Source organism: Chanodichthys erythropterus, chromosome 12 (assembly GCF_024489055.1).
Source record: "Chanodichthys erythropterus isolate Z2021 chromosome 12, ASM2448905v1, whole genome shotgun sequence".
Taxonomy (NCBI): domain Eukaryota; kingdom Metazoa; phylum Chordata; class Actinopteri; order Cypriniformes; family Xenocyprididae; genus Chanodichthys; species Chanodichthys erythropterus.
Window position 1 is genome coordinate 53,246,422 of NC_090232.1, and position 12,073 is coordinate 53,258,494.

Consider the following 12,073-nt stretch of genomic DNA (forward strand, 5'->3'; position numbering starts at 1 on the left):
ACATAAATGCAGACACAATAATTAGAGTTACCTGAATCAATGAAGTCTTTCTCACACCACGTCTGAAAGCACTCCTCAATGTTCTTCTGGACCTTCTGATAATCCTGATCGGACATATTGAAGTTCACACTAACAACCCAGTTATGAATCTTGTGCTTGGATACCTGCAGTGATAAGTGAAACCAAAATCACACAATACATTTAAAAGCCTTTCTCGAACTATATAGAAATAGTCTAAACCAGTAAAACAAAGAGGTAGTTTTTACTGTTCAAACCTACACAAATCTCAAAATCAGAACCATTCAGTTGTGTGCTGGCAGACGTGTTGTAATCGTTGACCGCTGTCATCCAGTTTTCACTTAGTGTTTCCTAAAGGTTTTGGAAAAGTAAATCAGTCAAACAAAACAAACAAACAAACAAACAACAAAAAAACACAAAAGTTATCAATATAACAATATAAATCTGATGAGAAACTTCTATGAAAAGATACACAGTGATATAAAACAAAAGACATTCAGAATATATTTCAAATGGTACAATATCATGATTTTGGTAGATACAGTGCTGTTCCGAAGTTCACCGCTAGGTGCTGACACGAAACCAGCAAATGTAACAACATAGAGGTACAAGATGGATCAAACAGATGATCCAGAGACAACACATTAACACCCCCTACCTTCTCCAACTCAGACTTGATGCTGAAACAGGTTTCAAGGGATAGGAATGAGCCTAACTGACAATGGAGAAGTGACAAGCCTTTTGGTTACCTAGTAACCAAAAGTAAATAAAACTGCATCAGGTTTAATGTTCACTATGTCAGAATGTATTTGGCAAATGTATTCGGCATCTCCCATTATTCACATTAACTCTTTTTTGAACAAGTCAAAAACACCTCAAGGGAGTGTAAAAACCTTTTTTTCCAAATTAAGGAATTAAATTTTTTTTTCCATAAATTTGTAGTTTCCATCTCTCAAAATGCACATAAAAACAGGGTCATGGAAACATAGCTACTGTTTTAAAGGCACAGTGTGTAGGTTTTTCTGCTAGAGCTCACTTCAAAACAGTAACAATCACGTAGCTTGAAGGATGAAGATCCTTCTTTTCAAATAATACATGAAGCTTATTTGTGTGTAAAAGACCTATGCATTTCCAAACTGAGGATGTTTACATGTCATATCTTGCTGAAATGTTAAATATATTTCTCCTAAATGTGCATTCTGAATAATAAATAAATGTATTTCCCAACTAACCCGCCGCAGTCCAGTGCACGTCTTTTTATAACAGTGTTTTCTCTTATTGATCGTATTTCATACCTGTTGAATTTACATTTTTTAATGAATGTGACTGATGAGCTTCCTTACGAAAATTAACAATGGTTTTATTATTGAAAAAATATAGTAACCATGTTTACAGTATATCACTGAATGAATTATATTAATTACAAATTTGGCAAAATGACAGAATAATGACTAAAACAATCAATTCAGATGGATAAATATGAAGAGTTTGGTTCCAAAACACGATAAACAGCATTTAAAAAAAAAAATTAGTTTCCACCAAAATCATTATTGTATCTGGTCGGTATTGAAAAGTAATTTATTAATTAATTAATTTTTAATTAATGTGATATCCGTCGTGTCCAAAACGCGACAAACTGCAGTCTCCTTTTTCTGCAGAACGCGATATATCCGCTCAGCCAATCACAGCGCTACATTCCACCTACTTTAAACATTGAAGGCTTTTTTTAAAAAGCCGTTTTTAATACCAATGTACTCGGCAAATGTGTTTATTTAACCGAGCAGTGGCACCAGATACTCTTTAATCGGTAATGACAAATAATTTATAACATTAACAAGATGACCCATTTTATTTTTAGTAAAATGCCTGTATATAAGATAAATATTGGAAAAGTTTAGACTTATATTGATGGATTTATTGCATTTTGGGGGAAAAAAATAATACATTTTTATAATACACTTTTTAAAATCAAAGTGTAGATTTGAATTTATAATGTTTTTATAACCAAAAGATGCTATGTGAAATTTTGAAACAGAAAATTGATTGGTAAAGAAAACACCTTTTACTCAAATGAATCCAAATGTTATTGCGTTTTGGAACCAAACTCTTCATATTGTCAGGTTTTTGGTGAGGGAAGCGAGGACTCAATTGCAGGGAAGAGTGCTTTTATTAATAATAAAAAATAAAACAAAACACAACAAAAACTACCCCGTGGGGGAAAACAGACTTGACATAGACTAGACTGGACTGGACTGGACTGGACTGGACTACAAAGGGAAACAAACAACAACGATCCAGCACAGGACTGCAAACACAAGGAGAATAAATAGGAGAACAAACAAGGCAGGTAATGAGGGAGGACAGGTGGGGCAAATGAACCAATAATGAGGTAACAAGGTGGGCGGGGTCAAGACAATAGACATGAGAGCACATGGCACAAAGAAACACATAACAAGCCATGTGCTCACACCAAACAAAACAAAAACACAAGCACTAAATGAGACATGAACACGCAGCTAATGAGAGAATCCATAAGCCACGTGTTCACACAAAACAAGACAACATGAGAGCACGGAGCCCGTGAAACACAGATTGCATGTTAAGGCCAGAACACACCAAGCCGATGCCGTTGAACTAGTGGCGACGAAAGCAGGGGTTGGCTCATGTCGGCAGCGTCTGTGTCCAAAATTGCCCTGCCCCACCAAACTGACGCTAAACAGTCGACGGCCAAGCAGCACATCAGTTCTGCGCCTGCGTGAGATGAAATGCCTTTCCGAAACAGCAGGCGGCAGTAGCTGAACATCAGAATGATCATATGGCCCGACGGCCCAACGAGGTATAACGCCGATTCAACATGTCAACTTCAGCCGATAGTGTGGAACATACCGAGGAAACTTAGTGGGCCGACGAAGAAAAACTGCCCGACGGCCGACCGTCGGCTTGGTGTGTTCCGGCCTTTACACAGCACAAGACAAAATCACAACATGAAAGCATGCGGCAGGTAGAAACAAACCACATGCTACACAAAACATGACAATACAAGAGCGCCTGGTCAATAAGAACCGACCAAAACGCGAGACAAGAACGCATGGCAAGTGAAAGTACACTCAACCGTGCGCTCACAATAAAGACAGGACAGGGAGCGCGAGTGTCCGAATCCTGACACGAAACCGAAACCAAACTAGACGTGAGTGCCGGGATCTGAGAAATAAACCAAGAAATAAACCAGACAGAAGTGACAACCCTGACACATATGTTCATTATTATACATAAGACAAGACACATGTGGGGAAAACTCCTTATTTCTCAGATTCTAAATCCAAAGGTTCGTAGAGTTAAAATAAACGAACCAATGACGGCGTGCCGAGTGAGCCAATGCCGAGTGAGCCAATGGTAAGCGAGCCAATGGTGAGCGAGCCCACTCGAGCCCGTTTCTAGAGCACGCCAACAGGGGAGAGGTATTGGGCAGTATAAGAGTCCGTCTCACCGTGGCAAATCGATTTAATTGGACCGAAGCAACGGCATGAGGCGTATCTAAAGCCGCGCACACACTTAACGATTGTAAGGCAGATTATGAATGTAAATTGATACTTATGTCTGATCGCGCTCAAACGCATCCAGTCAGAGCCAGTTGCTTTCAGTCTGCAATTACAGTCGGTGTTCAAATTCCATGTGTAAGTATTTATATCTGCTTCAGGAGCAGGAAACTATCGCTGTATGTTGAGCACAGTCTTAGAATGTTTTAGCTAGTCGTTAAATGTGTGCCCGGCTTAAGGGAACCGAGGTTACGTTAGTAACCAAGTACGTTCCGTTTCGATACTACACTCGTACTGCGTCGTTCGTCTTATTATACATAAGACAAGATACATACAGTTCAATCACGCAGGAATGTCCAGATTATAAAACCTGACAAATGTAGATGGCGAGGCCAAGCAAGCCACCGCGCAGATGTCGGAGATGGAAATGCCACAGGACCACGCCCAGGAGGAGGCCATGCCTCTCGTGGAATGCGCTCTCACACCTAAAGGGCATTGAAGGCCTAAAGAGAAGTAAACGAGTGCTATAGTGTCGACTATCCATCTGGAAAAGCTGTTCTGCCAGACGAAAAGAGGCGGAACGGTCAATGTAAGTCCTTAGTCCTATGTAATGTTTATGTGTAAGGATGCACTTTATTTTACAGTCCTAATTCCATGGGGGGAACTTGATAAGTATTAACACTATGAAGTGCTGTACAGTTACTGCAGTGTATCATTTTGGTGAGCACATTTGTTTCACAGTAGTTACAGGTAAGTAAGTGTCCATTATGTGTCAACACTTGTCGGTTTGTACAACATAGTTACCATGTATATACTGTATAAGTACAGTAATGTGTCTGTTACTTACCATATACAGACACTAAAAAATAAGTGCCTGTTATTACCCAACACTTGTCTATAGGTACAAAGTAGTTACCATGTATGTACCATTGGAAAGTACAGCAGTGTTTCTTATTAGTTTCTATGTACATACATATGTTACCACTCTTTTACCTGTATGTACAACATAATTACTATATATGTACCAGGAAAGTACATATACTGTAAAATAAAGTACTACCAACATACTTAATATTCTACTTAAAATTATTCAGTGCAAAAAAAGATCTCAAATAGGTGAGTGAATGAATATGATATTTTAATTAAGAAATGTTACATATTGTGCATTTAATATGCCTTTGGTCAGAAAAAATAGCAGCAGAAACATGCCAGAGTGCCACAAAAGAACCAATGTTATTTAGGTTCATAACATTTGCACTTGGTTTAATTTCAAACAATTAAATATTAATTGAATTTGATTGATTGAATGTTTAATAAGATTAATAATATTAATTTTAATGTTATAATGAAATAATAATATGAAGTCTACTAATATGAATGTTAAAATGATATTACAATATTATATCACTATGCATTTAGTTTAATAATAACTAAAATTAATTTAAAATAAATTAATTCATATATTAATATATTTAGCATTTTAAAGGTACAATACAGTATGCAACTTTTCTCCAAACATAAATGTATATATATAATAAGTGAGTATATCTGAGTTTGTAGCAATCTTAACAAAAAATCAGCAATCTTTTAAGGCTGGATATTTGTAACCTATGGTATCGATTTAGTACCGATACTATCGTACCAAAGACCGTTTCTCACAAACACTTGAATTAAGTGAGACAAAGAATTATTACCTCATACAGTGTTTTCTTGGCTTCATCAGACTGGCCCTCCAAGCTGATCCTCAGTAATTCCTCAAGAATTTAGAAAGGAAATTCATCAGTCATTTATGCAAATAATTATGAAATGGTAAAATAAAATAGAAACAAAACATTATATTTTATATTTATATTTTCTGTCTTCAATAACATACAGTATCATGCAGTGGTCTGATAAAACACTGATGCGATGATGCTAAAACTGACACTACATGTGCGAAGACATAAAATGACAAATAACCATATAAAACAGAAAACATCTCGATTATGAGCATAAATACAATTCTCGGAGAGGATATAATGGGATGCTGAATTAGAACTATATGATTTTTGTCCGGTCAAAAGCTGCTCCCACTTGTTGCTCTGACAGCCCTGAATAGAAAGGTCAGACATAAGTCCTAATACTATAAAGAGCTACTTTTCCAGTTCTGTTTCCCACTCTCCCTTTGATCCCTGTCTCTTCTTCACTGTTTTATGAATAATATCAGGGGAACAAAAATAAACGTTTGGGACAGGGCTTTAGAAGTATCACAATACAAAGACTTAAATTCACTTTCTATTCTAGTAAGAACATCTCTGCCAAATTATTGTGAGATGAATGTAAATACCATGTGTTAATTCATACAGATTAACATTAACAAGAATTAAATCTGCTATAATCCCGGCTAACAGAATTTTGTTATAAGAACGTTCTCTAAATATTCAGTGTTGGTTCTGGGAACATTAAAAACATCCAGTTTTCTTGACGTTACAGGAACGTTTTTATAAGGTATAATGTTCCTCAAACATTCTTTCAACTCAATTTTGATCTAAAATTTTAACATTGTAGGAATGTTGATTTGTAACATTCTAAGAACATGAAAATGTTTCCTTAATGTTAGTAGAATGTTATTTAAAGGTTAGTATGATGTTCCTGAAACATTCTTTCAATCATTCAAACACCTGCTGTGAACAAACACTGAAAGAAAGAGAAATAAGAACACAAACTACAACTTTCTTCAACGACAGCCTTAGATGAACTGAAGATAAAAGACAATAAATCGCTAAACCATTAAACATTAAAGGTGCCCTAGAAACAAAATTTGAATTTACCTCGGAATAGTTAAATAACAAGAGTTCAGTACATGGAAAAGACATACATTGAGTTTCAAACCCCATTGTTTCCTCCTTCTTATGTAAATCTCATTTGTTTAAAAGACTTCCGGAAAACACTCGGATCTCAACATAACACTGACTGTTACGCAACAGTCGGGATCATTAATATGTATGACCCCAATATTTGCATATGCCAGCTCATGTTCAAGGCGTTACACAAGGGCAGCCAGTATTAACGTCTGGAGCTGCACACAGCTGAATCAACAGACTAGGTAAGCCAGCAAGAACAACAGCGAAAAATAGCAGATGGAGCAATAATAACTGACATGATCCATGATAACATGATATTTTTAGTGATATTTGTAAATTGTCTTTCTAAATGTTTCGTTAGCATGTTGCTAATGTACTGTTAAATGTGGTTAAAGTTTCCATCGTTTCTTACTGTATTCACGGAGACAAGAGCCATAGCTATTTTCATTGTTAAACACTTGCAGTCTGTATAATTCATAAACACAACTTCATTCTTTATAAATCTCTCCAACAGTGTGTAATGTTAGCTTTAGCCACAGAGCACAGCCTCGAACTCACACAGAATCAAACGTAACCATCTAAATAAATACTCACATAATTCGAAGCATGCATACAGCATGCATGACGAACATCTTGTAAAGATCCATTTGAGGGTTATATTAGCTGTGGGAACTTTGTAAATGCACTGTAATATAGTCAAGAGCTCGTGTGGCAGGGAGCAGGTGAATTAAAGGGGCGGCGTGCTGCAAAAATCAGTGTATAGTTAATGATGCCCCAAAATAGGCAGTTAAAAAAAATTAATTAAAAAAAATCTATGGGGTATTTTGAGCTGAAACTTCACAGACACATTCAGGAGACACCTTAGACTTATATTACATCTTGTGAAAAAGCATTCTTGGGCACCTTTAAATCAACAAACGGCATTACCAGCTTCACTTATTACTAACCAGACTGACTTTATTTCTTTCATACGTCTACAGAAGCTCTTATTGAGAATTAACAGAAGTTTAGATGTTTCATTTGAGGTCACCATAATGGAGATCAGTGTTTGCTCTAGTTGAGCTCTTGAGCCCTGACTATTGTAAAGTTGCTTCTTTATCAGCAATCGCAGGTGTTTTCAGTAAACATTTCTGCACTGATAAAGATATTCAATATGGCTGTTTTAATAACAAACAAATGACTGCACTGAAGTGGTTTAAACAAGTGCTTAGTTCTGTAATTGTTAAATTTAGTGATGGGAAACCGAGGCTTTCTGAAGCGTTTGAGGCTTTCATCAAATTGTGCCGAAAAATGGTTCATTACTCGAAGATTTTAACACAGTGCGCATTAGTGACATCTGGTGGTCAGACTTGTTTTCTTCACCATATCTAAATCATTGCGGAGCAGATCTACGGTTTGAAAAAGCATGTGAGCAAAGCTTCGGATGACCGTGACATACGAATCACTCTTGTCTTGAATCTGTTTTTATCTAATCTGATGTAATCTCATCTAAATTAATTTGTGACAATGAGTCCACAACTCATGTCATGTGTAACCTGGTCAATGGATTCACATATTGATCAATAATATAAAATATACAGTGATGTGATCATAAGAGTAGTTAAAAAAATATTTTGGGTGAGCTGTTTAACCTTTATGTTCTGCTCAGAGTCTCTGAGACCCCAGCAATAAAACATGATTAAATGCATTTTCCTTCATGCATCAGGCGAAGCGCCAATTTTTTCAAACCAGCTGTCTCGATTTTCCGATACTGCATGACGTTCGAAGCTTCAAATGTCATCAATCACGTGGTATTTTCATTTCGATACAAGCATCGGTACAGTGTGTGATACAATAGTGCTTTGAAAACTGCGTCGGAGCATCGGAGCCCCGGTATCAACCGTCCCATCACTAGTTAAATTAAGGAATTGAAATGATATATCAAACTCAACCAATGTGAAAAATATCATTTGTAACCCTGTCATTGTTAACTTTTTGTTTAAAACACTGTCTTGTGTCATTTATACACTTACAGACATCAACATTCAGCATATGAAACACAACAATGGTGACATGATTCATGCCAGCATACAAAACACATTCATGGTTCCCAGCATGCATTGTGACATGAATAAATTATGTAGCTAATTTTTTATTATTATTATTGTCACCATTGTTGAGGTTTGTATGAGTGCTGATGTCTAAGTGTGTCGATTATAACTTCTAAATTTTGGACAATCCAACATAAATCAGTTCAGTGTTAAAGAATTGTTTAATCAATCATATTTGAGCGAATTTCCTCTTCGCATAACACCTCAATACCCAAAGTAAAGACAACTACAATAAAGCAGTTGATTAAACCACTTTAACACAGTCGTTTGTCTGTTATTAAAACAGACATGTTGATCTGCTTTATCATTGCAGAAATGTTTTCTGAAAACATCTGCAATTGCTGATAAAGAATCAACTCTATAACAGTCAGGGCTCAAGAGCTCAACTAAATCAAACACTGATCTCAATTATGGTGACCTCAAACGAAACATCTAAACCTCTGGTAATTCTCAATAAGAGCTTCTGTAGATGTGTGACAGAAATAAAGTCAGTCTGGTTAGTAATAAGTGAAGCTGGTAATGCTGTTTGTGGAGTTGTTGAATCAGATCTTCAGAGATTTAATGTCTTTTATCTTCAGTTCATCTAAGGCTGTGGCTGAAGAAAGTTGTAGTTTGTTTTCTTATTTCTCTTTCTTTCAGTGTTTGTTCACAGCAGGTGTTTGAATGATTGAAAGAATGTTTCAGGAACATCACACTAACCTTTAAATAACATTCTACTAACATTAAGAAAACTGAACATTTTCATGTTCTTGGAATGTTACAAATCAACGTTCCTACAATGTTGAATTTTAGATCAAAATTAAGTTGAAAGAACGTTTGAGGAACATTATACCTTATAAAAACATTCCTGTAACATCAAGAAAACTGGATGTTTTTAATGTTCCCAGAACCAACACTTAATATTTAGAGAACATTCTTATAACAAAATTCTATTAGCTGGGTTGGACCTTTTAAACAGAATCAAGGTACCTCTAATTTATCTGCATCCAATCTGGCCTCTCCAACACACTTTTTCAGACGTGTGTTTGGCTTGTTCAAGATCTGATCAAAGATGTGATCTAAAAGAGAAGAGGTAAAGAAAAGGGTCAGTAGAATATAGGTATAGAATAAACGCATGTGCGTAATGTGAGTCAGCTGACAACTCTGATCCATAATGTCAATAAAAACAATTCAGACTCTTATCAAAGTTATTTAAATCCTCCATTCAGCTGTTTTTCTACTACATGGTTGACAACAGCTTCAGAATGATCAATTACATGTGTGACATAAGTGGTCCTAAATGACAAATAGATTACATGTATTAACCAAATGTGTAGGCTTTCTTTCATTGTTACTTTTAGAAAAGAAACATTCTTCTCAATGTCTATCGATGTCTTATCTGACCTGTGAGTTCTGTGTACTCCAGCATGTCATCTATGGCATTTGAGATCTTCAGTGGGCCATCAGCTAGTACAAGCGCATCCTTGATCCTAATGTACCGAAAGAAACAAGCATTCACACGTGAGCAAGAGTAAAATCTGGGGATATATTAGGATGTAAGAAAAAAAATAAATAAATAACCCAAATAAATATGTATTTTTCACAAAAAAAAAACAAAAAAAAACAAACAAAAAAACATTTACTTGACATCGATGATGTAGCCAATCTTGTGCTGAAGGGCCTGACGATGGAGAGTGTATCGAGTGTGAAACATGTCATAAACATTTTCTGCCACCTGAGATAGAAACAAAGAGTAACAGACTAGAAAACAGAAACCGTGTATATTTCATAATGAAAGATTGTAAAAATGCCTACAACAGAGCAAATTTATTTGCATTCAAGACAATATTTTTATACAAGAGGTAAAGTTAATGATTGTTAATTAAAATGAGTGTTTTAAAATGCAGTACATTGTCTTCAATGGTGTATAAATAGCCTAGTCAATTTGGTTAAAAAAAATAAATAAAAATAAATAAATAAAAATCAGGCATTCTTTATATGCATTGCCAGTTCATATTTTCAGTGTACCAAATCTTGTACTGATCTGGATTGTCTATTTGAAAGGACTTTTCCCTTTCAGTCAGTCACGTTCGAAGTCACGTCATGACCGACAAATTGGGATCTCACAAGAGATACCAATATACAAAAAGTGTAACTAAATGAGTCAATGGACATTGGCATGCGAGATTTGCATCAGATGCACCATCCCCCAGCATGGGTATATAATGAGCAGCATGTGCGTTGCATCTCCAGCTTTTTGGCTTCGTAGCTGAACGGTTCATTTGTTCCTGCTCTAATCTACAAGTAAGTGTTATCTAACAGGGCCAGTTCTTTAGGGAAGAAGCTTTCTTTCTGTTTGGTGATGGTATTTCGGCACTGCAGCAGTTGTCAGATCTCTCGTTGATGTTTGTTTGTGCCTTCTGTGAGCGCTAAAAGGCTGCTCTCACAGCTGGTAACGGTGCGCTGTTTGAGAGTGCTCACTCTGCACTCTAGGGCTGCATTCCACTCCAGTTTTAGACACGCACTCGCGATCTTCCCTACACACTTCCCCTCGGGGGAATCCCTGCCGCCATTTTGAAGTGCGTTCCACTTCGTGAAGTGGACGAGGGAAGTTTACATGGACAGACCCTCGCTCCCTCGATTTTAACCTCGATTTTTTTACTTCACGTGTACACTTCAGGCAGATCCATAACCCACAATGCAACACGATTATGACGTCACCGCATATCACGTTTAATTTACCCTACCACAAACAATTATATGATATATTAATTATTTTTTAAACATTTAAAACACACATATATACATATAGAATGCTGTATTAAACAAATTTGCAAGGGGGGAAAATTGCGGATTCCAAGTGATCAAGGGCTTAGGACGTTCCAATTCAGCCCATTGCAAAGGTTCCGCCAGAAGTGGGCACTCGTGCAACGTAAGCAATGACGTACATCCGAGTCAACGAGACCGAGGGAAGTTAGCGAGGGAAGGGCATTTAAAAAATGAACTGGAACGCAGCCTATGTGCACGGTTGAGACTCAAGTGTCTCGAATGAGGTGGAGTCCCTTCATCTATTCTCCTATTTAGTTTCCCTCCTGGCCACCAGGAGAGGGCTATTTTGGTGAAATAGCTTAGGTGACCCTAGGATTATGGTGAGGGCTTCCCCCTGAGGAACCAATCTCCAATCTTCCCCCTTAGGAACCATTCTCCATGAGGAAACAATCTCCATGCTATAGAGGGAAACAAATGAGTAATAATGCATTACTCATTTGTTTCCCTCTATAGCATTGCAAGCTGTGCAGCTTCCGGATGGGATTGCTGGTCATTCTCATGAGGAACCTAGCACTTTATTCTGGGCTCCAGCTGAGGATCAGATGTCAATCACTGTATCACAGAGAGGCCAGACGATGTTCTTCTTGGTGGTCCAGAAGCGCCCCTGCCTTTACCTTGCAGAGGTGCGAGAGGTCGTCAAAGTATGCTTTCTCAATGCCCCCATCTCACAAGTTGCCCAGCAATTCTACGCAGTCAGTAGCAGACTGAGGCAATCAAGAGCTTGCGCCAACAGCGTTCCTTTTGGGCTGCCCCTCAGTCTGCTTGTTGCCAAGAGCAC

At 37.2% G+C, this 12,073-nt stretch overlaps 1 protein-coding gene across 1 annotated transcript in view; it reads right to left on the bottom strand.

Moving 5' to 3' along the window:
* Nucleotides 1-12,073, bottom strand: part of LOC137032466 (deoxynucleoside triphosphate triphosphohydrolase SAMHD1-like) — a 33,534-nt gene that overhangs the window by 8,794 nt on the left and 12,667 nt on the right. Inside the window, exons 10-15 of the mRNA XM_067404230.1 lie at nt 10,110-10,201; nt 9,871-9,956; nt 9,457-9,545; nt 5,249-5,308; nt 280-369; nt 32-164 (exon numbers count right to left, since the gene is read on the bottom strand). Of these exons, the coding sequence (XP_067260331.1) occupies nt 32-164; nt 280-369; nt 5,249-5,308; nt 9,457-9,545; nt 9,871-9,956; nt 10,110-10,201 (550 nt within the window). The remainder of the gene's footprint in view (nt 1-31; nt 165-279; nt 370-5,248; nt 5,309-9,456; nt 9,546-9,870; nt 9,957-10,109; nt 10,202-12,073) is intronic.